The 27,583-nt window shown below is 38.0% G+C and overlaps 1 protein-coding gene across 5 annotated transcripts in view; it reads left to right on the top strand.

Moving 5' to 3' along the window:
• The window catches only part of NTNG1 (netrin G1), a 356,764-nt gene that overhangs the window by 287,288 nt on the left and 41,893 nt on the right, over positions 1 to 27,583 (top strand). Inside the window, exons 6-9 of one of the 5 annotated variants that reach the window (XM_058303104.2) lie at positions 4,953 to 5,018; positions 7,241 to 7,300; positions 15,129 to 15,296; positions 20,458 to 20,592. In XM_058303104.2, coding sequence (XP_058159087.1) covers positions 4,953 to 5,018; positions 7,241 to 7,300; positions 15,129 to 15,296; positions 20,458 to 20,592 — 429 coding nt within the window. The remainder of the gene's footprint in view (positions 1 to 4,952; positions 5,019 to 7,240; positions 7,301 to 15,128; positions 15,297 to 20,457; positions 20,593 to 27,583) is intronic. The other 4 variants (XM_058303106.2, XM_058303105.2, XM_058303108.2 and 1 more) reach the window with 4 other exon arrangements.

The following is a 27,583-nucleotide window of genomic DNA, read 5'->3' as shown; positions in this document are numbered from 1 at the left end:
CATCTCAGAGGGAGAACTACCACTGTCGCATTAATCTGTATCTTCCCCATCAATTTAATGATACTGTGTTCTGAGAGTTGAAGTTCACTGTGAAGATGGTAGGAGCACCTCCCAACCCTGGGGATTTCTCCCGGAGAGCTTCAGGGTTTTTTGTAGATTCCTTCCTAGGTGTCAATAATGTGGATGCCAAATTCCCTGAGGAACCACAGGAGTAGGTCCCCAGAGGGACCCAGGGGTTTTTATCTCCATCTTCTTCTCCTCATATTCTCTTCCTCTGCCCTAGACAAAGGATGTTTAACAAGATCTCACTCACATCCACCCGGCAGAGACTTCTTACCTCCACGGTGCCACCCTGTTTCTTACCATAGCTTAGAAACAAAACAAGAATTTACATTTAGTATTGCCAGAAAACTGAAAGAGCAACTCAGCCAACTTCACTTTACAGATTAAAAACTAAAGCCTAAGGGAATTTTCTTAACCATATATGTCTAGTGGTAGGGGAAAGAGTCCAGCTTAATGTCCAATTCCCCATCTAGGACTCCTTTTCATTCTGCCATTACATTCGAATTCACCTGCTCATTTAATTACATTACTAAATTATGGGTGAATACATGGTAGTCTATTCTAGAAATAAAATCAGTAAATTTTCCTTTTGATGGGAAAGCATGGCTACATTTTACTCTGTCCTTAAAGGACGTCCACAAAGTAGATGGAAAACTGTCTACCATTCATGTCTAGTGAATGCCATGTATGACAGAAGACAACTAAGTGTTCTAAAGCAACCTTGCCTCTAAAGCTTTCTTCATAAATGAAAAATCTTTATCTTTCTATTCCAAGCTTGCTTTTCAGCTTGATTCACTATGGCATCAGCAATAGGATGTTAGCTTTAGCAATTCTAACATGATTCTCTCCAACTTACCATGTAGAGAAAGAGTTTTCCTTGGGGCACAGAGAAGAAAACTTTCTCTCAGATCCTCATTTTCGTAACTAGAATATCAGTCAGTTTTTCTGATGCATGAGAATGGATCTCAAGGGCCACAACCATAGTAGTTCTCTGAGGAACTTACATAGAGGAAGATCCTTTTAGTAAAAAAAAAAAAAAAAAAAAAAAATTCAGAAAAGATACATATTAGATTTATATTCTAAACTGAAAGAAGCTTAAAAGTTGACATTTTTGCTGATGTTTAGTTTTTAAGTGTTGAAAATCAAATATTCCCTACTATATCCAACAATAATTTCCATTGCCTTCTGAACAATAAATAGTATTAATCATTGTAGGTGCTAGAACTGCTCCCTAGGGTGAGTTATATTTTAAGTGAGCTTTTATACATATCAGAATAATTTATGATGGGAACAATTGAGATTACAAAAAAATTAGGGAACCACATCATTGTCTATACTCCAAGTCAGTAAGATCTACTTATACTACAGTAATCTTCGTTTTATTACAACAGCAAGCACAAAGAGAATAAAAGCTAAATTTTATTGAATGCACACTACAATGCCAAGAAAATCTTAACTCATTCAGTCTTAACAACAAACAGAAAGTAGTATCATTATCCCCATTTCACAGACAGGAAAGCTAAGGCACAGAGAAGTTAAGAAGGGATTTCCATAAATGGCTATCCCTGAATGATGAGCCATCTGCAATCCTTTTGGAAGCATATGGTGATCTCTTTTCTCACTCCATAGTAACTTCTCAACTCCAAGTAGGAGTTTCACTGTGAGAATTGAAATGTGCATAGCCAAAATATGCAACAATATTTTTCTCTTCGCACTGCGAATCCCTAGTCCCCTAAATTCTCCAAAGGCATGTCTCATCCCAGCAGCTTCATTCCTCCTTGCAAAGCTGTGTGACCTTGCTGGGCTACAAGAGAATCCTTGGAATCAACAGAACGTGACAGCTGAGAGGAACCTTAGATAGCTTCTAGTCCACATCTTCCTCTTATAGATAAGGAAACTGAGGTCCATCAAAGTTCATTTTTTTCCTTCCTCAGTGACAGAACTGGCCCAGACTTGACTCCCAGTGCCCTTTGCATCACAACAAACTACCATCCTAAAACTTTCATATTGACCCCAAAGATTTGCCTTGGTTCATTCTTGAAATGGTTAAATATAAATAAATCTGGAGACCATTGGCCCAAAGGAGAAATCCAAATAATATGGATGTATTATAAATATTTTTTTTATTTGCAATGTATAACTACTTGAAACAAATGATCCTCTGGCTCAGAATTCTCAGAGGATTTTTGTTGTGCAAAGATTTTCACTGGAATTCAATGTGACAACCTAGAATTTGTCTCAATTTTATTATTCATATAGCCTCTAATGTGCCTAATTTACTTCTGGGAATTAAACATTTGTTAGTAATGTGTGCTTCATGTTTACTACCTGCCTGGCTCTCAGAGTAACCAGAGTAATTAGAGAGTAACTGGCTAATTTTAAGATGTTTACTAATTTGGCCATTCAATTATAAAACAATAGATTTCTTAAAAATTAAGATGAGATACTAAATTTAAAATATCATGATGGCTAAATATTACAATGTGCATACCCAAACAGTAACATACTGTAGGAGTTTAGAGGCCACAAGTTCCAATATCCACTTTTTTTCTGAACCATATTTTTCCTCTCGAGTAAAACACACAGCACATGAAATTTTGTTCCCCTGGAGATATGCAGAGATTAGATTAAGATTTCCACATGATGGATGTTTGTGGTTGTAAGTTTTGATTGCTCAGGAAGGTTAGGCATCCTACATAATGAAAAATATTTGAAGAAAATGTCTAATTACATTTCTAGGCAGGAACAAAGGGCCCTACCCCCCAATAAACTATCTTCAGTACATAATACAGAAAAAAAGTATATTTTAGATAGGGAACAGATTCTCACTGAGTTTTCTATCTTGATAATTGTATACAGGTCAAGAAGGCATAGTTAAAAAGTAGAATGGCCTACATAGTTTTTTTTAAAATATATGGAAGAAGATCCTTGAACTGGAACCTAAGGATCCTGGGAGAAAAGCAGACAGCATTCAGAAAAAAGCTACACTAAAACAGGCACAAAATACATTTAATATATTGAAATATGGAATAAAGGTTAATTTAAGGAGTTAATTTTTAAAACTCATTTCTAACTTGAAGAAAATAAGATTATTTTCTTAAGCTTTTGGCAAGTTTTGTTAACAAAATAATAAACCATATTATTACTTTCATTCCATTAAGACACATGAGTCACTAAATGTTTAACATTAAACTTAAACACATCATCCCCACTTATAGCCTGTATTTGCCTCTACTATGGAAAGAAGATAGAGATATTTCGACTAACTAACATTTTCTTAAGTTGATGTTAATAATATGTGTAAAGTTATGTATCATATGAAACCATACAATTTTTATTTGAAATACTTCTTAAATAAACTATTTTCTAGGTATAATAGTAAGCCCCTCCAAATGCAAACACAGTTTTTCAAAGCCAATCACAGGGCATCAAGTTGGCTTTTTCTATTAGTTCAATATTTACTCAACCCCAAATTGTTCAAGTGAAAAGCAACTTTCGGTCCACAGCTTACATATTTTCCCTACATGTTACCAAATATCTATTTGTTTACTAACACCTGGAAACAGATGGAGAAAAGTATTACATTCTTTTGCATTCATATTTTTGACAGATATACTAATATCACTATCACTTGCCTTTGTTTATATATGTATATATTTTTAACAAATACTAAAAACCTAAGTTATAATGAAAGTCCCAGGAATAGGAATATTATTCTCTATAATCTAATTATGGAAGAAACAGTCTGATAATACATGCTTACAGAAGCTTATCCACTTAATATCATTACTCAATTATCAGATATTTATTGAGGCCCTCTGCAAGCTTTGCCCTTCTGCAAAGAGATCCAGTTTAGGGAGAACAGAAATGGACCAATGGCATTGTAACTAGCAGGATTAAAACCCATGCTGTTACACGTTAGTGAGAAATCAGGGCCACAGGCAGCAATGTTCTACAGGGGTTTAGAGGTGAGAGCATTCCTTGTGCCTCTGGGTCGTTCCAAAGAACCACAGAGGAGGTGTAGCTCTGAGCTGGACTCTACTGATGTCAGGATTGGAGCCACGAAACAACTGCTTTAATAGTCCTGAACCATGCACCTTAGCAAAAATAATTATAAAAGCATCAAATCCTAAACCCATCTGTTCTGCTTTTCCAGCATCATTTTTTTAATACTCGTGGATCTAAGAGATAAATAATATCAATTTTCAAATTAACACAATGCTTTTAATTTTTACTCAGTACAATCCAATAACTCTAGAAACATTGTGAGGTAAAAACTTCATGGAAATATACACACTCCCATACATAGAAACCTTAGATATGCTTAGAAGCACCTTGAAGTATTCTCCTTAAGCCAGAATCATCAGTCATCCCTTTCTTTCTTTCTCTGAGAAATCCCAAAAATGAAAGTAGGAAATAGATCCATTTCTTTTCAAAGATAATAGCTCACACTTAAAACATAATCCTGAGTATCTCTCATGAAAGACTAATGCAACCAGTTCATATCTGTAAATATAAATTGCGGAGAATGGAATCCTCAAGTGAGAAATTATTTCTTTTGTGTTATCTTCCAGTTTCAGGCACCGGTTTTACATAATGGTTTGAATTGCTAAAATCCCTATTTGGTTATTTGTGTAAGAACAATCTACTTTATTTCAAAAGTTAACATACAGCTTCATTAAGGAAGGGGCTATATTTTTAATGTCCATTCAATGTTTTGGGAATCATCAATTGCTTGTTATCGTTTGGTATGGGAGTTTTGTAAGTGCATCACAGCCAATCTAAAGAGCAGATGTGTGGTTTGTGTTTTTGTCCATATAATTTTCTGTTTAGATCAAATGACATTATAGCTGAAAATAACATACCCTGATTTTTCCTGATGCATGCAGATCCTCCAAAGTTTAATAGGATATGGCCGAATATTTCTTCCCTTGAGGTTTCTAACCCAAAACAAGGTAGGAGCATGTAAAATTCCTACTGATATAAAATCCCATGTTTAGGAGACAAAATCCCATATACTATAATATTTTGCAGCAACAAATAAGACTGTTATCATGAATGCGGTGTCTTTGAAAGAACTATAATTCAGATAATTTTTCTAATATGAAGAGTGTCCCAGAAACCTTCAAGCAAAATATATAGAAAAAAATTAGATGGTATTAAAGCAATAAACAAGTTACCAAATTTACAATAAATGTCAGCCCCAAAAGAAGCCTGGAGTTGCATTGCCATCACAGTGGGGCATGTAAATAAGCCTTGAAACTCGTGAGGCATGCAGGTGTCCTTCCACTGTCTCCCTTTTGCTTTCCTTAAGCCAACTAACTGCTACCTCGGTTGCAGAGAGAGTCAGGGAAAAAAACATAAAGGCAGTATTGTTGCCCCTAACAGATCTGTTTCCTTTCTTTTACGGTTGCTCTTTCCTCTTTTAATCCTCTATCATTAACAATCATTCCTAGCAGCATTAGTAGTGACCTTTTTCTGTCTGTCCTTAGACCAGTAATTCTTTTCCAACTTCTGTCTTAAAAAGCAAGACACTGACACAGTCACAGACAGTCATGTGATTATTAAAGGAAGAAACAACTTTTAAAAAGTGGGCAATAAAATGCATAAGATGCGGGGTAATGTAAAATTCACATTAACCTCTAACCTATTAATAAACATAGTCCTATATAAACGGGTTTATGGGTTTATTTTCGTATAAAATCATATTCTTTTGCCTTCTTCCTACTCAATTTTTTAAAAATGCATCTTTGGCTTCCACTTTCCTTGGTTATATAGAGGATGTTCCTTTTAAACTCTAGTGACTACAGAGGGAGGAGGAAATAAACAAATGGATGAACCAGGAAATAGCTGCTAAACAAAACAAAATACATTAGCGATTTCTTGAGGAGTCAAATTGGAAGGACTGCTTTTTCAGTCCTTGATCAGAGTGATGAAATGGAGCCTGTCCTAGATGCATATATTACCAGCAAATAGAATTAGCTTAATCTTCTGCTCCAAATGAATGTTTTCAAGTTTCTGCATACATAGGGAAGATGAAATACAGATCAAGCTCACCCTGTTAGTATAATTCTATGAAGATTCAGGGGAGGGTTTAGTGACTTTTTTCCTAGCTAGTTCAATGAGAGCATCTTCAGTGAAATGTCACTCAGTATTTCCCATTGAATTTCACAGCTCAACAAATTCTGCAAGACAGGATCTAAGACTTAACACTTCTCCAGAGTAAGTTTTGAGCTGAACCAGATTATGCATTGTTCAAAACCTGAAACAGACAGATTTAATTATTTTGCTCTAGTTTCTGCGTGTTACAAGACAAAAAGTTTTAATATCTGTAGTAAAGCCCAGGTGCACTTGTTTTTTAGAATGTGGAGAATGAGTTCAAATGACTTTATTTGAGAAACAGCACAATTAAATAAAGGGCTTGCACTTAAAATGTTAGCTAAGGGTGCACTTTGTAGCAGCAACCAGTTCTGTACAGCCAAAATTTATGCTGTTAGCATCTGCAGGAACTTCAGGCTCCATACAATTTTTGCCATTTCCACGATCAGTGCTTCATGAATAACTGGAAAAGAAATTGCAGGCAAACCTAGAGACAAAACCCTGCCATTAACAAACAGACATCATCACAGAGGTAACTGGTACTGAGAAAGAAGATAGCGTTTTATAAAAATATATACATTCACAGTGATTGAGAACCAGACACGGATACTACTGAGTGGTTGACCATTGGGACTGGCTATGCCTAATCAGTTCCATGAAGATAGTCTAACATTTATATGCAGACGAGCTTATGGTTACACAGCCAGCATGGTGAACTGAGGCAATGACATTGTAAATTAACTCAACAAGAAAACTGCTATTTTAAAAGAAGGACATTTATGGGATTGAAATGCATATTGTTCTGGAACAGTCCTTACTTACCTGGATTCTTGATTAAAATGATAAATTCTTTTTGCCTCTGAAAATATAGCTTTTAAACTTTCTGACTGACAATGTTGAACCGTTTTCAGCCAAACGCAAGACTTCCATTGTAATGGAAACAAACGCACAGAAACAACAGATACAAATAATCTCTTCATTTAGGTCTACTTGTCAAGTGGGTTGGTGATAAGTTATTACAGTTTGAACGTTTCACAATTGTTTCTAATTTGCTGTTCATTCTTTTAAACCTATCCAGTTGCTCCCAAATTAGCTTTGTCAACAGTTTCTTCTGTTCAAGTTGCAAACCACAAGAGAGGTAGGAATTCTTGGATTCATACAGTGATTTCATGGTGTTATGTGTTGTGAAACATTGCACTGTATGAATCTGGAATATCTGTGAAGTGTACCCATCAGCTTATTGGTGAGGCATGTTGACTGACGCCAACTGATGCATCAAATAATACAGAGAATGTAATCTGTAAGGAAAAAAAAAATGATTCACTCAGAAATTTGACCGTAATTTAAAATGCTGCAACATTTGTTTTTCTGAAAGATTAATGTGTGAATAAGAATGATAACAGTTTAGGTTCCTGTTTAGAACATGAATGTCAGAGTATTAAGATTGTCATTCATTTGCATTGAAAATAAGGAAACCCACTTACAGTGAGTTTCAAGGCTGCTTTTCATGAGAACAGAATGGAGCCTCCATGTATGGTGCCCATTTCACCTTGCGACAAATGGAATGTCTTAGAACATACAATTCCCAAAATTACGTTGAACGAATGTAAACAAATACCAGTGAAGATCTGCACTGGCTTAATCATTGATTATGTTCCCCCCCCCCCAAAATTGTTATATTGCTGTCTTTAAAAGAAAGTGAGCAGTCTCTCATCTGTGACTCATGAATGGCCCATTCCAGCTAGCATCTGTCATTCACAGAATGAAGATTTTTTCCAGAAATATAGACTCCTGTTTTCATTTCATCATTTTCCTTTGAATGTCCTGTGTGACAGTTGTGTTATGTTTTCCACCCTTGATTATTGGGCATGTGCCGTGGGTTTTTTTTTTTCTTTCATGAAACACTTCTAACAAAGAAATACATTTATTAACAAAATCTGAACTTAGTTTGATCCACTTGGTGAAAACAACCATAATAGCGTCCGTATCCCTTATTGAATTTAGTCAAATCACATGCAAGATCTTAATCAATGTTGAATTAGTCCTTCTGGGGCATTTAGAGGAAAGAAGGAAACTGGTCAGCAGAAGGGAAACCGACAGTACCCAAACCTTACGTTAAACTTTCCTCACAGCGTGATTTTCCGTATCTAACCTCAAAGGTGCCCTTTCGAGCAGAGTCCAGATGGATTTGAAAATTGGGCACATAAATTCTTTAGGAACAACACAGCCATTGATTCACTGGATAACAGGCTGGTCTGGGGCTATCATCCGGGCAGTCACCCAGCCCCCAGCAGGAGTGCCGCAGATCTACAGCCAGAGACTAGGGGATGGAGGACAAAGGAAGCAGGAGGGGTGTCTGTGAAGCCCATCTCCATTATATCACATCAAGCATGCTGTATCTACAAGAGGCCTCTTGACCTGGAATTTGGCTCTGTGTCATTTAATCCCTGGTCTTGAGGACACAGCACTAATGAGGTCTTGACAGATCCCCAGAGGCAGGAAGTGGCTACCTAATGAAGTAGTCTCATCATAGAAAGTCCACCTTGTCAGCAAACAATGTGTGTGGAAGAGCTACACAAGCTACAGAAGGATGTGGTGGGAGGAGGTGGGGCAAAGAGCTGGGAAGTGTTAGAGACTCTCAGTGTCCATCCCAGGGAATGCGCAGGTGTCTGTGTTAAAGGAAGGAAGGAAACGTTGTTTTGTAAGTTTTAATTCTCTCTTCTTTGTCTAGCTAAGGTCTTTTTTTTTTTATTGACTTTATAATAATATTACATTAAAAATATATATGTGAGGTCCCATTCAGCCCCACCCCCCACCCCCCCTCTCCCCCCCCCAACAACACTCGTTCCCATCATCATGACACATCCACTGGATTTGGTAAGTACATCTTTGGGTACCTCTGCACCTCATAGTCAATGGTCCACATCATGGCCCATACTCTCCTCCATTCCATCCAGTGGGCCCTGTGAGGATTTACAATGTCCGGTGATTACCTCTGAAGCACCATCCAGGGCAGCTCCATGTCCCAAAGACGCCTCCACCTCTCATCTCTTCCTGCCTTTCCCCATAGCCATCGTCCACCATGTCCACTTTTCCCAATCCAATGCCACCTCTTACAAAATCCTTTCTTTGTGAATGGCTCAGATGGGTTTTCACCAGCTTCGGCTTGGGAAAAGCTTTTCTCGTTTGGCAACTAAATCCAGCTGTACCATGTTTAGAGTATTGTATGTTGAATTTGCACAAGGGAAATTTAAGCCCCCCTCTTTTAACACTCTGTTTCTGCTACTCTCTTTGTCTCCAACATTTTGTTTTCCTCACCTGCTCAGGTCAGGTCTTCCCCACCCAGCCCCCGTCAGAAGGAACCCTTTAACCCTTAGAAGAAGTTAGGCCTTTCCTGATCAGACAGCCAACTTGGAATTCTTCCCCTTCTGAAACACTTCTAGTCTTTATTGCTCTCAGCTAGGTCGTTACTAAGTACCATAATATCACAACTGCCTTATATAATATATGTGATATCATATGTGTGTGTATATGTGTGTAGGCATGCATATATATTTATACACACACATATGCCGTACACACACACACACACACTATCTTCCCACTAGCCCAGAACGGGATGTGAGCAAGGGACAGAATTTCCTCCCATAGGCTGTTTGGAAATCTCTGGAGACATTTTTAATGGTCATGGCTGGGCAGGATGCTGCTACATCTAACAGGTAGTAGTCAAGGATGCTTTTAAACATTCCACAATACACAGGGAAGCATTCCACATGAAGGAATTATTTGTCCTAAAATATCAACAGTGCCGAGGTTGGGAAATGCTGCACAGGACTCTGCAGGACGAGGCCTCATTCTCACTGTCCCCTGGTGCTCGGTGCCTGGTACAGGGCAGTGTTCAATAAGTAAGTGTTACTTATGCTTGCCATGCCACACCATGAAAAGATGTTTTAGAGACCCCTTTAACTTGGTTTACACAACAGTAATAAAATGTGTCTGAAAAGCATACATATATAATCTACGATGGAATTTGAGATTGAAAACCTGTTATAAAACCATAGCAATTCTGGGAAATCTGCTCCCCCCGCCCCTCTTTATTTCTGCCTAAATTGATCTATGCATAGACATATTGTCAACTCTCAGCTAAAATAATCACTAACTCAGTTAAATCTTTTTTGTGTGGTGGTCATTTTTCTAAACTCAGTAATATATAAGATATAGTTAGACTTACAGAATTTGAATGGTGGAGGAGTGAATTTAAACATAACATTCTCCTTGTCTTCCTCAGTCTCCCAAATGAGGGTATCTCAGGATCCTCATTGTTCATTTATTTATTCATTCTTCCAATAACATTTTTTGAGTGCTTTGTGTATGCCAGGTGATGTCCTAAGCACTGCACTTCTAGCTGGGAAACAGAGACACAATCTGTGTCGTGTATTTACACTCAGAGTATAGAGGGACATTTGTCTTTTAATATCCATACTTTCCAGATGTTACATAATCTGTGGAAAAAATAAAGCAGGATCAGGAGATTAGAGGATTGGCATGAAGACTTTTCTTTGAGCAGAGACAGAAAAGAAACGAGTGAGTGCGTCATGGGCATGTCTGGGGGGAGAGGATTCCAGACAGAGGGAGCGGCCAGTGTGAAGGGCCTGGGAAGCATCCTGCCATGCATGAAGAGCATCATGAAGGCAGTGTGGCCAGAGAACCAGGAGGGGAGTGATAGCAAGGAGCCCAGAGGAAGCCAGGGCTGGGAAGCCATTGGACTGCTAACAGAGTGTCACGACCTAATTTGAAATTCGCCAGGGCCACGCTGGCTGCGGTGGAGGGTGCAGAAGGAGGCTGTTGCAAGGGTGGAAGCCAGGAGGGCACTTTGGAGTCAATGGCTGATCCAGGGTAGTTTAACGAGGGTTGTTGTGGTAGAGATGGTGAGAGACAGTGAAATGTGGAATGTATTTTGAAAGCAGAGAGGAGATGCTGATGGGTTAGATATAGGGAGTAGGGGAAAAAAGGCCTCAGAAACAACTGCAGGAATTTTGAATTAAGCAATTGCAGAATTGGAGTTGTCATTTACTGAGCCGGATCAGTCTGAGTGATTAGCAGCTTTGGGTAGGTAAGCCAATTTTGAGTGTCAGTTTTGAACACAATGACACTGAGATATCAAACATGTTAAGAAGGTGACTGACAGTATATGAGCCTGGACTTCAGGCAAGATGGTCCAGGCTAGAAATGACTGTTTTGGAATGGTTAACATAGAGATGGCTTTTAAAGCCATGATCCTGCTTAAACATTTACCTAGGGTGAGCCTAAAGAACAAAGATGTCCACAAATGAAGCTCTGAGACACTTGAGATGAGGACAAAAAGCCAAAGAAAGAAAAAAGCAATGGGCAGTGGCAAGGAGGAGCTCAAAGAGGGGGCAGTGGCCCAGAGGTGTCCTGTTTCAGCATTGCCAGGCAGTCCCAAGGGCCCCCTTGAAGTTCATGGTCACAGACTTAAAGTGAAACTTGTTACAGAATAACTGGAGAAAAACTCCGTATTTAGCCACTGGGACATAGACATGGAAAACTGGAGAGCTGGGTTTAAGATGACGTTTACCCAGGAGACTGTGATACAGAGAAAGGGAGAGAGAGGCAAGGGAGATGAGAGTATATAAAAGAAAGTGGTTATAAGGATGGACTGTGGACTCTATACTTGGTAAGAAGGGAAGAGGACATGGTAGGTCAGTGAATTAGAAGGTCAAGGAATTATTGAACCATTAATGTCAGCCTTTTAGGAACCTAACATGATAATGTAGCTCAAATTAAATCCTTCGTGGGGTTCTATGCTGTGGAATACTAGTTACTATAGAGTGGTAAATTAACAGGATACTTAAATATAACACACCAGTCAAAATTATTATTTTTAAATGCCTTACATTTATATAGTGTTCTCATGTTTCTCAAATCCCTTTCCAAGGTCTTTTCCTCACTGAATCTTATCAAATCATAACAGTCTTATCAAAGCTTCAGAAGAGTCTTAAAAGAATCAGGTTACTATTAACCCATTTCTTAGGTTATAAAACATTTTAAATACTCACTTACTGAAATAAGTTGATGGTATTGTGCCTTTAGCTGAGTGTGATTTCTTACATAATCATTTGACTTTTTCTATTAAGATTAATAAAGTGGTTTTCACACCAGACCCAGAAATAGTTAATGTCATCATGGATATGATACTATTCATTAAATTCAAAGGATAGTAGGTAACAAGGTCACTGTTGACAAGTCTATGGATATTCATGGAATGGATCTTGAAAGTGTTGAACTTGAATTTCTTACAGACAGATTCTTTTTTTTTCTTGGATAAAGCTTTCTTGTACGGAGCTCAGCATATAGTTTTTGAATTCTTCAAATGTCCACAAATTGTATTATGAAAAATGTTCCAGCCTTACTACCTATACTTCCCCAACTTCATACATTGTGTACACTCTTCCTCTCACTTGAAATTCTCATTCCCCCTCCTTAAAAAAATAAAGAAATAAACTTACCTACCCTCGAAAAAGATTCAATGTTACAGCCTGCAGGGCATTTTTCCTAATTCCCCTAAAGTTAAATGAATTTTTGTGTTACTCAGACCTCCTTGTATCACTAATTTATTTTCTTAGAACATAATATTTTGTTTTCTAGTTATCTGAGCCCTTATTGGTTTTAACCACTGAAAAAATTTCCTGAAAACAAGGACTTCTTTGTAGTTCCAAAGAGTTCCTAGAATAAAATCTTGCACGTAAAAGAAGCTTCGGGAAAAAAACGGATTAACTAATTTAGGGACCAACCTGGAGCAGGGAATGTGAAGATTCACAGCCACTAATTAGGGACCTCATCCAAAGGGAGAAGAACCTGAGGACAGGCTGTTATTCCCCACTTCTCAGGAATTCCAGGTAGCTCTGAAGGTGTCCTGCAGAAGCAGTTCATTTTGGAAATTTGGACTTCTTCCCTGCAATTGCTGCTCCAGCGAAGCCCTAGGCCAAACACATTTTCCCTGGTTCCAACCCTCTTATCAAGGAAGGTTCTAGAGGCCTTTCAGGTTTCCTAAGGAATTAGAACGGTCATGTAAATAAGGTGTAAACTCAGAGAAATACAGTGGAATAGAGGTAAAAAGTCTGTTGTTTTTCAAGAGCATTTAGCTTGGTGATCTGTAATTCCATTATTAATATTATTACTACTACTATTAATTTGGGTTGCCTTGACTACTAAATTTATTTAGGTATTTTCATATTCTGTCTCCCACATTGGAGTCCAAGGCCTTCTTCTCCTCGGACTTCTTCTCCCTCTGTCTCCTTCCCAAAGCAATCCCGATTCCTCCCTGCAACACACAGATACACAGTGATTCAGCTGACCTCAGATAAAGCGAATAGTTTAGTTTCAAGAAACTCCCCTTCTTGCCTCTCTTTAAAGCATCTAATGTCCCGAGGTGCTGACCCTATCCTGGGCATCATCTACTTTTTACCATTCCCAACATCCTTCTTTGCTTCTGTCCAAAATCAATTCCATTCCATTAGGACTCTGACCTCAGTTCTCCACTGTAGTAACCAGGTCTATGTGAACACAGCATGAATCCATGATGTGCTGATGACTGATAGCATGCTAATAAGAAAAATTGAAATAGCCACCCCTTCTTTCTCTCCCTTATTCAACAACATTTATTCACCCAAATGCAATGGTCCCAAAATTTTATCTAGACCAAAGGAGAAACTCAGAAGCTACCATACTGCCTGGCACATAGTAAATCAACTCAATAAAATATTGAGTGAATGAATGAATGGATGAATGAATGACTGGACTCAAATAGTGACTGTTTTTGGCTTCCTAGTAGAACAGAATGAAAGACAGAGAGATTAATGAGAAGAGTATCAATAGTCAAATAAAGATTTGCACCATCACGGTTGACTTTGCTTATAAATGTCCAGCTAGGCTTACCCCCATATTTTGAGAAGAAAAAAAATGTATTTCCCACCTAGTTACCCTTCACACTTTTTGTGTGACTCAGATTAATGACTCCTTGATTTGGTCGGGATGTAAGCAAGAAGTCTAGTCAACCCTCCTCCACACACACACACACACACACACACACTTCCCCAACAACTCACCTTCATTTCTGCAACATCCTATCTAGCTCTTACCACCTTCTCGCCTAAGTTTCAGAGGCACCTCCAACATTTTAGAAACACTGGACATACACCTTACCCACCTTTTCTCCAAGACTTAGCATGAAACGTGATAGAAAAGGAAATCTTAAGAATACCTGTTTTCTTACACATAATCCCCTCCTCTCCCCCCCCCCCCCCTTTTTTTGGATTTTCTCTCACATTTAACCATGCAAATTCAGCCTGACGAAAGACTTACAAAAGCCAAGTTCTCCTTTTAACACTGGGGAAAAACTAAAATAAGGGAGAATGATTTAGTTGTCTAGCTCCTTATTAATTTTGCCATGATTTTTGTGAAACCGTGTCTGAGTTACTGTCTTAATATAAATGACAGCAAGACTCTAAACGAAGGAGCTGTGGGCAAAGGCAGACTTAGCCCTCGATTGCCTCCCTCTCTCTTTTTAAGACTGCAAGTATGAAGAGAAAACGGGGGAAATGATGCAGATCAGTAAAGTATCAGTATGTAAAACTTAGACTTCAACGAAACCACGCCTTCCCAAATTCTAAAAGGTATACACCTGCAAATGCTTATGTTCATCTTGTCTGCCAGGAATTAACAATCTTCAGTCATGTTCTCTGTGTCTGACCTTTCTATCCTGCTTGAAACAGATGCTACTTCCATGCCCGTCATAACCATCTGTTGTTGCCACGTGCCATGCTGAATCACATATATGTCTTGCCATCCCACCACTTTTTCTCCATCCCTCATTTTATCCAAGCATGTAGTGTGCTATTACTCTACTACGTATACACTCTGTATACATTTCTGTTCTTCCTTGCAAGACTGTGAATGCTTCGGCCACTCCAATCGATGCAGTTATATCGATCTGCTAAATACAGTCATTTGCGTGAGCTGTAAACACAACACTAGAGGGCAGCACTGTGAGTTATGCAGGCTGGGCTACTTCAGAAATGCTTCTGCACAGCTGGACGATGAGAATGTGTGCATAGGTCAGTTCCATTATAATTTCAGCTATTGTTCTGTGCCTTTTGAGCTATGGGGAGCTATTTAGGGTGGAGATGCTGGTGATTTGCACCACTGATGAGCAAGAAAAAACTTTCTCAATGGAGCAAGCATCCTTGTGGTAGACTTAAAATTCTCTTGTGCTGGTTGAAATCGTAGTTATAATATGAATCCTTATGTTGTTGTTGTTTTAAAAAAGATTTTTAAAAACAAAGGTATAAGAGCCAGGAATTTTCTATCTTCCTCCCTCCCTCCTTACCTCCCTCCCTTCCTTCTTCTATTCTTCCTGTCCTCCTTTCCCTTCCCTTTCCTTCCTTCCTTTCTTCTTTTCTTCCTTTCTTCCTTTCTTTTATGCATGAAATCTTAAAACATGGTAATTTCAACCTGATCTTAAAGACTTAAGTTGTACATTTGATTTAAATAATGGAGAATTAATATATGGGATTTAACTATAGGTATATGAAATTGGAATAGGAATTCTTGCACACGAGAGACAACAAACATTGATTTAAAAGCTTGTCATTTGGAATTCAAATCCACTAGCACCTGGAAATGTGAAATTTGCCTGACCTGTCCATCCACAGTAGTGAAATTCCATTTGTTGAATTTTCCTATAGCCCAGAAAGGAGGAGTGGTTCCTCAAAACTATTCCAAGCAATCAATTCTCTTAGCTGCCAAGCTCTGGAAAACAAGGCCTAAGGGAGACCCTGGAGCACCTGTTCCCTGATGCATGATGGTTGTGTACTGGTAAAGACCAAGGGCCCTTTCCCCCCATCAAAAAAGTTTCTCCTACCTTTTGCAGAGTAGAGCCTGACTTTTATAAAAGAGTAGAAAAAAATAAGAAGCAATAAATGGAATTTCACCACAGAGCTTACTTTGAAGAAATTTGCCTATTCAAAATACTGAAAGACATCTGTATATCTGTTACCACATTAGTAGGTAACCAGTTCTAAAAGTAGAATTTTTCAGATAGAGATTAATTTAAATAGAATAGACAAAACTGAAAAATGACAGATGATCTCTCAAAAAAGAGCTCCAGTTAATCCACATTTCTGAGATCATTGATCTGTGACTGAAGTGTCAAGTTCTTACAGTTACTTGGCAAATGTCACACGAAATAGCTGTACAAGTTGTTTTGAATTGACTTGGGCCAAGTATATATAATACCATTTGTGGCTATGGTATGTTTCATTTTTCAAAGCTTTTTCTTATTTATTATTTGTGAATGAGTAGAGAAAGCACTGGAATTAGAGGCTGGAGATCTGGGTTCAAGTCCCAGTTTGCTAATAGTTGTATGCCTTAGGTAAGTTATTTGAGTCTCCTTGTCAAATCAGGATTATTTGGGATGCACAAAAAACACTTTATAAACTATGGACTGGCTTGTAAATATGCTTATTACTTAACCCTCATTACAAAGCAGTGGGGTAAGAATTACAATGAGAATTTTCCGTATTTTCTAGAAAAGTAAGGCAAATTGACCCAAATTTTCTATGTTTACCAAAGGATTTCCTGACCTCAGAACTTCAGGGCTCTCTCCCAATCACCTGGCACATTTGACAAGCTAAGCATGTCAGACTTTTACTTAGGTTATGCTTTCTTAGATGATAACAGCATTCCACTATGAGCTTATGAACAGAAGAAATTCAGTTGCCTTCATGACACTTGTGTTACAAAGATTTGAGGATATTAATAAAAACCAAAAGACATGTAACTGTCTGAATATTGAATGCAGACTTGCATTTCACTGAACGCCATTTGTAAAATTATATAAATTTCATGCTATAAATATGGAACAACAGAAAAAGTAAAATATATAGGAATGCAGGAGTCAAACCTAGTAATTTTTGCAAAATATTTTACAATATTATTTTCATGTTATTATAAATAAATCAAAAAAAGGGGAGGGACCTTAAAAGAAAAGATTTTATTCCATAGAAATTCTCCAAACAGGTAACTTAGCAATATCCCAATTTCATTCAGAGTATTCTCTTATTATGAAGATTGGCCTTTTTCCACTCCTAAAGTAATCTACTGACATACTTCTACCCGAGCCTAAGTGGTGCACTTCTGTTGTAAATCCATGTTTGATTGTCCACAGACTGTAAAACATCCTACTCAACTTTTGTCATTTAAGCCACATAAACTACAAATGCAATATGAAAAGCGTATATATTTTTTAATTTTTTTGACTTTAAAAACTCAAAAGTACTTGTTTTTTCCATTTCTAGAAAAGGTGTTAATTACCATTATAAACCTTTGGGGGAACTTTATTTTACTGAAACAAATATGCTTCTGTTTAATATTTTATACTCTTCAAATCAAGGAAATTACTTGATAAGTATAAAGATGAGGTAGCAGCTTAAGCTAATTAAAATCAGCTACATTCCCCACATCAACAAAATCATTTCCTGAAATTGTTGCCCTTTTTCTAAGGCTGGAAATTGTTTTTAAATTTTTTAAACTGAAGACGTTTGACTACCTGGTACATGCTACAGTCTTTTATCTGCAGTCTACATACGCGTAGAGTAAATCAATAATAATTTCCTAAAAAAGCCATAGATTCCTCTCTCCCCACTGGAGGAGCCAAAGGCTGTATACTGGGTCTGTCCATGCCCAAGAGTTAGGTCAGAGTTTGCTTTCTGAAAGCCCCTGGAAGCCTTTTGCTCCATTGCCAAGGTCTGTCTTGCAAGATGCCATGAGACTATTTACCATTTTCCACAGTTAAGCTTCTAAATGGGCTTGAGGCAGGACTGAGAATTAAATTTAAGACAATGCACCACAAGCAATTGAGAGTTAATTTTAATACCACTTTGTACAGAAAGCCTTAATGAAAATGAATGGATATTTACCCAATTCACTTTCACAAAATTAGGCACTAATCTGGGGAAACTGAACTTCATCTAAGTCTTCTCTAAATTAAAGAAAAAAAAAACCCAAAAACCTGCCTTGTCAATTCTTTAACAATTCTCAGTAACCAAATTCACCGCCCTGGCTGTGAGGAAACAGTGCCCATCTTTGACCAAATATACACTGTGTTCAAATAGGTATCTTAAAATACTCGCATGTTTTTATATTATGGCATATAAAATGCAGCTGGCTATTGCATTGCCACAGTGATTGCTGCTTTGTGATTACTGGTGAATTTACCCATTTTTCATACAAACTCCAAGCACAGCCATATCTCCAAAGATGCATGTAATTACCCTGTGATGGCACAGCAATTACATGAAGATGACACCCTTGCTTGCTTCTGTTTCATATAAACTTGAGCATTAAGCAGGAAACTAGAGGATATGTGGTTTGTGACCTTGGGTAATCACTGCTAATAATCCCTGCTAACAAGATTTACATCAGAATGAAACATGGGGTTTGGCATTTGTTGCTAAACTTATCTCAAAGTTATGATGCATTATTTTTAACTCGACTTGAAACCCAAGATCAGGTCAACAGAGGTAGCGTATATAGAACAAAGCAAAAGCCATGCTCTTAACAGCTATAAATCAATTGCAGCATAATTTTTTTGTTAGAGAAGTTGTGAGTTTACTGAATAATCATGAATAAAATACGGGATGGTAAAATACGGGAACCATTTCTGGTTCAGTCTTTAATTTTACATTTGTTAGAACTGATGAAAGCACATTTTTATAATTATACTCTTAACTATAGCCCATATTTAAACTTATTGTTCACTGTTTGTGTTGTGCAATTCCGTGAATATTTTTAAATGTCTTACTATTTAAACACCTCCCATTTTACACACACCTGAAAATAAAAAGTACGACTTAAAATAAAATCTGAGTTATTAAGTACAAGCCAAGCTAGCAGAGGAAGGAGCATTTTAGAGTTTATTGGCTTTTATTCTTACCTGTATATATGACTATTAGTCATATAAATGCTTGTATCAAAAGAATGCAGAACTTAAAAATTAATTCAACAATCTGAAATAAATCATAATTCTAAAGCACTCCACATTCTTTGAAGAGATTATCTTTTTAGCCTTTAGGACAAAAACAAAGCTAAAGCACTAAATCCCTTTATAAAATCAAAATCTGGGTTTTCATTGTTATTCTAAGACACTAAATTTGATTATATTAATCTGAAGTTCTCAGGGTTTCTCTTGTTTGATTTGGTTGGTTGGGTGGTTGGGTAGTTGGTTAGGTGGTTGGTTAGTTGGTTGGTATTATTTAATTTGTTTTTTTTAGCAAAGACACCTCTTAATAGGCATTTTAAAATAAAGGAAACTGAGAGACAGAGAGGCATGATACTTTGCCCAAGATTACACAGTGTGGTAATGAGGAAAGGATGTTTGGGCCAAAAATTCCAAAAAGCTGCAAACTAGGAGTTCCATTTCTGGTTCAGTCTTTAAGCAAAACAGATCTCTGAAAGCAAAAAGAGCCTATAAAAGAAGCCATGAGGGGTCTAGAAAATATTCAGCTTACTGTTTATTACACAGACTCATATTGTCACACTGGCAGTCATTGTAAGGAAAATTGTTATGTCTCAAATTTTCCTTATATTTACATTTATTTAGAATTATGTAAGGTATTTTTCTTTCATGATTGTTAATCTAGATTGTCTAAAAGCTGTACTAACTTGCTTAGCAGATACACATCAAAATTCGCATCACAAAACAATATGTATATAAATAAGTTACGGTGCTGTCCCAAATCATAAAGTAAAACTGCCTTTGAATGAGCAAAGTGCATTCATATTACACTTTAAAAATGTTCGGCAGTTCTCAAATATTGAGTGTAACAGATAAACCCATTTGAATAATTTAAAACAGATTTTCCACTGATGGCATATTGATTTATCCTTGATATACAAACTTCTCATGGTATTCATTAAACCATCTAGGAATGCCCTAACAAATGGAATCTCCATTATGATCTGTTAGCAGTGAAGAGCATGCTCTCTTATTTCCTTGGAAGTTTTCAGTTGATTTCCTCCCCTATCATAAAAAATGATATCCTGGAAGTCAGAGCAAATAAATAAATGGACCTGAAATAGCCATATTTGCCAAAGCATTTCATTAGTGGACTTCTTTCTTGAAGTAAGTGATGCATTTAAGTAATTGATGCTCCTGTGTTGATAACCTATAAGCCATGTGGACCTGTCTCCAGCCTGTGTGTTGTCTTGTTTCTACAGAGTGTTATTGTAACCCTTTGGGCTCAATCCATGATCGTTGTAATGGCTCAGGATTTTGTGAGTGTAAGACTGGAACCACAGGGCCTAAGTGTGATGAGTGTCTGCCGGGCAATTCCTGGCACTACGGCTGTCAACGTAAGTAACTTTGGGAGCTGCCCTCTGCCTGCTGCAGCATGGCTGGTTCTGCTTGCCTAGGCCGGTGTGTGCAGCTTCTCAGAGCAGAAAAAGACCCAAACCACTGACAAGCTTTAAGAGCTACTTAATGCCCCAGCTTATGGAGAGGGAAGCAATCCATCAGCTGTCCAGCTGGCTTCCTTGAAGCCCGTCTTCATCTCCCTCTGATGGCTGAAGCAACTTATATTGAAATATTGTAAGCAGATCCATGTACCTGGCCAGACCGTAAATTAAGTGGCACAATAGGGACCGAGCTTGGAAATCCTCACCACAAAATGAAGGGTGATGTGTATGTGGTTAATATATTTCTTGAACTGAAAGCTACCCTGGAGCTCCAGAGTTCATAAATTAAATGATATCTCCATAACTTATTACAACCCTTGCTATCATACCCATCACTGAATCTTAACGAAATACCTAAAGGTAATAAATCGAAGGAATATTTAAATGCCAGGGTAAAGTAACTGACGCGAATCAATATTGATTTTAAGCCTCTGAGGTTAGGCACTGCAGTGAGCCTTAGACAGATGCCATTTGGTTCAGCCTCATTTCTCTGCGGATTAGCAGGCCTTCTTAAAAGCTTGTCAAGGCAGGTGGCATGTCGATGTATGCAGGGAACGGAAATTAACAGATCTGGGCAGAAGCTTGCTTCTGTCATTCACAACCTTTTTGCCTTTCAATTCTGCACTGACTTTCTAATCTATCTAAAGATAGTCAACTTACTAACATTAAAGAGCTACAAGACCTATCCTCTACAGCAGTGCAGTCCACTCTTAAACAATGCAAGCTGAATATGTAATTTTAAATGTTCTGTGACACACATTTAAAAAGTAAAAAGAGATAGAAGAAATAACTTTAACAACTTTACTTAACCCAAAATATCTAAAATATAATTGCTTCAACTCTGTAATTAATATCGAAATCATTAAGGAAATATTTAACATTTTTTATCCTGTCTTTGAAACGGGATGCATGTTTTACATGTACGGAACATCTCATTTAGGACCAGGTGTACTGAAAAGTTTAATAGCCACCTGTGTCTTCTATATTGGGCAGTGCAGCTCTAGAGTTCTTTCTGCTTACTTTTCACTTGAAAAACTGTCGGCATGCAGGTACTGTCTAGAGCCGGTTTCTATCAGGGTTATATAAAATGCTTTATCTGCCACTTGTGGACTATACAGCTAACTGGCAGCCACACTTCTAGAAAATGTAAAGCAAAATGAAATTTGCTGTCCACTAATGCCGCTGTCAGCAGTGGACTGTGGCGATAGGTTGAGAAGCTTGGCTTTGCGTAGGGAAGGTGGAAGCAAGATGCAGAAGCTGCGGGTGAGGAAGTTCTCTAGCCAAGCTGTGAGGGAGCATCAAAGACAGTCAAGTGTCAGAAGGCATGCCTGCTTTGGACAAGGCTGTAGGTTTCCAGAAAGCACTCATCCTAGATGAGTGGATAATGTGGTGGATCCTATGAACTAAGCAAGGAGCTAGGACTCAAAGGGGTCATGGAACATGTGGACATCAAGGTCCAGAGAAGGTCAGAAGTCAGGAGATGGGGAGGAAGGACAAACAGAAGAAGGGCTAAAACCCAGCTCCAAGACTTAAGGCACAAGGTATAAAGAGACTTTGTAGACCAGACAAACTTCTCAAACAAATTCTCATGTGAACTTCCTGATTAGAAGGACCTGATCTGTGGGTTCGTGGGGTTTAATCAGAGTAATACTTTGGAGAGGAAGGTAAACTGACCAAGTCTTATGGGAACTGTATCTCCAAAAAGGGCGTACCCTAATATTTCTATATTAATTATTGGAGCATGACATAAAGATAAAATATCACCGTATTTTCCTGTTTGGAACCAGAAAACTAGATTTCAGCTTGACCCTATACCTAAGGACTATGTGATATTCAAATCACAAAATTCTCTGCCTACCCTTTAGCACCTCATATATTTATGTGGATCATTAAGATTGTGGTAGTAAAATCATTTATTCTTTTAGGTATTTCTTGAGTATTTACTATGAGTTAGGTGATGGGCTAAGAGTAAATGATGCAGAGATGAAGAGAAAGAGCTTCTGTGGACAAGAGTTACAATCTGGAGTGAGAGGTTGGCCTATAATCCAATGATTATGACCAAAGGTAATCAGAACTAAGAGTATGTACATGCTCCTGGGGAAACCCAGATGGGGAGTAGGGCTTTCCAGAGGATGTGACATTTGATGGTAGTGCTGAAAGACTAGAGGTAGGAGCTTTCCAGGATGAAACTTAAGCAAAAGTGCATGAAGTAATACACCATGTTCCAGAAATTTCAAGTAGTTTTAATAGGACTGGGAGATAAGTTTGTGTGTATGCATGTGTTGGGCAGGAGGTGAAAACCACAGACCCCTTACTAAGTCCACACTCTACTGTGTATTATTTAATAAATACATCACACCCCTACCAACATGTCCCCACAAGAATAATGTTTCTTTGAATTTCAATTCAAGCTCGCAGACCCTGTCTTAGATCAATCCCAAGATTCAGCAACTAAAGGGTAACACCTGTCAGAGTAGGGTGCCTCCAGAAACTGCTCCAGTGTTACCCATTCTGGTATCCATTCTGGTTAGTTAAATCATTTTCATAGCACCCCTCTACACATATGCACACACACACATGCATGCGCACACTTCTCCTTACACTAAGTTGACCTCATCTGTCGCTTGACCACACTGTTAGTGGCAGTGATGATAACCTGACAAAAAGAAACCAACACCAAGAAGGAAAACAGTGGCCATCAGTGGCATTGGTGGAGTGAACTGAGAAGAGGCAGACATCCAGATAGGCGTGCCAGGGAGGGTTCGCAGTGGATACCATAACGGAGTCTCAGGGATCCAGGCACAGAGCTCCAGTGCCCCAGCAGACTGGGAGGAGGAGCAATGTGGCACTGAAGTCCAAAGGACTTGGGCTTGCAGACAGGAGGTAAAGAAAGGGATCCAGTTACTGACATTGTCCTTTGTCATCGATGAGTGGAAGTGGAACAAAGGGAATAAGCACATGGGCTCTGCAGTCAAGCAGACTTGGGTTTGAATCCCATCTCCACTCATACTACCTGCAACACAGAGGACATTACTTGGACTAAGTATTTTTTCCATTTAAAAATAGAGATAATAATAGGACCTAATACATTTAGTAATTGTGTGGATTCAAGGAAAACAGTGAACGTACTATTCACTATTGAATAGTACTAGGTACCTAGTAAGCAGTCGATCGTTATTACTTAGTTCCAAACAGATGTTGACGGGCCAAAGAATTAGGCAAGAATCCATGTTCAAAAATTATTGTGCAATGGCAAGGAAGAATTTATTGCAAGATTAGCCCCCACTGAAATATCAAACTGTTGACCAAGGCCTTCTGAAAATGTCCTTGTTTAGAGACAGGTCTGATTCTAGAGACTGAAGTAAATCAGATCCCAAAAGCAATTGTGTGCCTTCGGCTTGGGAAATTGGAGACCTCCAGGCACATTGGCGAACTTTCCGCCTGAGGGGTCACCAATTGTGTGCTTTAGAAGCGTGAGCTGGCCTCTCTAATATTAATAGAAAGGGTGAAAGACTTGAAAACCACCAGAATGAATGGTCTTTAGGCCAGCATGGAACAAACAACCCAGGAAAGAAAATGGAAATAAAAAGCTTTCAAGAGGAATGGCAGAATTGAAATCAGCGCCAAGGTTACCTAGTAGAAGAATGAGACATGAGAAGAAAGAGAAAACTTTTTTTTTCCCTAATGTGCCCTTTTGAAACCAGAAAGAGGCAGGAACCAGGTCCCAGAAAGTAAAGCTGAAGCATCTAAAGAGGAAGCAGGTTTCCATGCTTCATCTAAAACACAAAAGATTAACCTGTATTGGGAGGAAATGAAACACTTGTTACCAGCACTAGGAAGACTGGACATTGGGGAGGTTGTCAAATTTCGGTTGGGAGAAGAGAAATAGGCACGTGTAAAATTAGCGAGGCTAATGAGGAGATATATTGCCATCCTGGAGGACGGATTTAAGATACGTTGAAATATCCTGCACTGTTCTTAAAACCATCAATTTTTACCCATTTTTACCTAATTTATGTGAATACTAATGGTGCTTTCAGAAGAAAGTATAGTCTGAGTATTTGGGGGAAGCCAAATATTTGGGAGTTTAAATGATGGTTTTGGAAGGTAACAAAGCATGTAGGAAATCTGGAGCCAAGAACACACAGCAAAGGGAGGATTCAGTTGCTGGACCACAGCCTATAATATCAGAATATGGGTTCCTGGAAGAGATCAGAGCATATATTACCAAGAACAGGAAAAACTAGCTCAATGGCTTGATCAAGAAGGATTTTAATTAAATTTGAGTGGAATATAGGGAAAATGTCCTGATAAGACTGTAAAACCAGATACTGTGGCAAATCACAGAGTTAAAAAGGACAATAGTTGTTCTCAGGAGGAGAATAAGAGAACATACAATACTTTAGAGCTTAGAGGTATCTCTTCCCAGAGCATCTGCAATAACTCTATTACTTTTCCATTGCTGCTGTAACAAGTTACCACAAACTTAATGACTTAAAACAACTCAAATTTATTTTCTTTTAGTTCTCTAGTTAGAAGTCTGATGCAAGCCTCACCAGGCTGTTGTTCCTTTATGGAAGATCTGAGGGAAAATCCATTTCTTTGCCTTTTGCAGTTTCTAGAGCCGCCCGCATACCTTGACTTGTGCCTCCACTTCCATGATTTTCAAGGCCAATGTTACATCTCTTTGTACCTTTCTCCCATCATCACAGCTGGGAAAGTGTCCCACAGATAGATAGATAGATAGATAGATAGATAGATAGATAGATAGATAGATAGATAGATAGATAGATAGATATACACACATATATATAATAAACTTGATTTTTAAAGTTTTAGATTACAGAAAAGTTACATTGAAAGTACAGGAGATTGTCATATACCCTACACCTCCCCCTTTCACATTATTCCCTATTAATAACATCCTTCATTAGTGTGGTGCATTTGTTACAATTGATGAACACACATTGAAGCATTGCTACTAACCATGGTCTATAGTTTGTTATGGTTTACACTTTGCACCATACAATTTTATAGGTTTTGACAAATTGTATAATGGCCTGTATCTGTCATTGCACTATCATGCAGAACAATTCCAATGCCTTATGTTCCACCTATTCGGAGAAATGCTGACATTTAGATGTCAGTTCTCTCCAATTACCAAAATTTTCATAGATCATGGAGTCCAGAAATTAGAAGTCAGCCATAAGATTTGAACACCTGTTAAATGCCAGTATCAGTTCTAGACACTGGGAATAACATAGTTTGTGATCTTATAGAAAACAATGAACAACGAAATAATATAATTTTAGGTTACCCAAATATATTTTATGGGTAAAATAAAGCAGATGAAGGAACAGAGACCAAATATGGGCAGCTATTTTATGTCCTGATGAATGTCCAAGATTGTCCATGACTATGGCAACTTTGCTGGACAATAAAATCACCTTGATAGAATTTTAAAATCCTAATGTCCAAGCCACACCCTATACCCATTATATCTGAGACTTGGGGATAAAGCCTGGACATTAGTAATTTTTTTTTCAAACTCCCCAGGTGATTCCAGTATGCAGTCAAGTTTAATAACTAATTAAATAGACTAGTCCTTCTCAGAATCACTTGTGCTTATGTCTCTGCATTTAAGGAGTCAATTCAATTGGGCCTACCCAGTTCATCCAGGATCATCTCTCTTATCTCAATACCCTTAACTCAATCACATCTGTAAAGTCCTTTTGCCACCAAAAATAACAGATTCTGGGGATTAGGATGTGGACATCTTTGAGGGAGGGGTGGGCAATTTTATATGCCCATCACAATAACCATCAAGATCAAGTTTTCACACTTGGGATGAATATCTAGGTATCATGGATATGGAATGTAACTCAGGCTTGGAATAAAGACATGCAAGGATAAAGACTATTCAAAAGAAATGCATATAGGATTTGAAAGGAGCAATGTATATCATGATGGTATAGACTTACATTGAGAATTAGAAGGTAGAGATAGTGAAATGTATTTTAGTCAAGACCAAAATTTGTATAGAAAAGGTGTTATGAGAATGTGTTATAGATCACTTGACTACCCTACACCTCCCCCTCTGGAAGGTATAAATATTGCCCAAAGGGAAATTAGAAAATTAAAATGCTGTTATCATCCAAAACAGGAGTCTTCAAATACCAAGAAATCTGCTAAAAGATGTGTTCTGCTAAAAGCATTGACTTGCATTAATGAACTTTTCTTCACCCAAAAGAATGGAAGGAGAAGTCAGGGGAACTACATACTGATAATGTGGAGATGACCATATCTTATAAGGGATCAAATCCTATTAAAAATCAAAGAAATATTATCCCGGACTTCAAGAAAAAAATCTAAATTGCCTTTGAAAAGAAAAAAAAACAACCCATGAAGAACTCTGAAAATAAAAGTACTAATTGTTCTCAAAAGACTGTCTAAAGAAAATGAGACTTCTAAAAAGTCAACACGGCTGTCTTAAGGCCTTTCTTAAAAGATTCTGATGAACATTTATTTAGTTAGCACTATGTGTAGACACTGCACTACAAATTTTGGCTAAAAAATAAATTTCAAAAATGCAGAATGGTGTAGAGAGCTGCATTAATTGTTCAGGTAGCCAAGATGTGGACATCTTAGCTTCATGCAAGCTCAGTTCTAGACAACAGTGTGTCATCAGTGGCAAAATGGCTAATAATTTTAGTCTGAACAAAGATCAAAGGAGGTTGTACTGCCACTAAAATAGCCACTGAGGGAAGCGGACTTGGCCCAGTGGTTAGGGCGTCCGTCTACCACATGGGAGGTCCACAGTTCAAACCCCGGGCCTCCTTGACCCGTGTGGAGCTGGCCCATGCGCAGTGCTGATGTGCACAAGGAGTGC

The sequence above is a fragment of the Dasypus novemcinctus genome, chromosome 9 (genome assembly GCF_030445035.2).
Source record: "Dasypus novemcinctus isolate mDasNov1 chromosome 9, mDasNov1.1.hap2, whole genome shotgun sequence".
Taxonomy (NCBI): Eukaryota; Metazoa; Chordata; class Mammalia; order Cingulata; family Dasypodidae; genus Dasypus; species Dasypus novemcinctus.
Note: the sequence above shows the minus strand (reverse complement) of the source record. Positions and strands in the feature narration are given on the sequence as shown.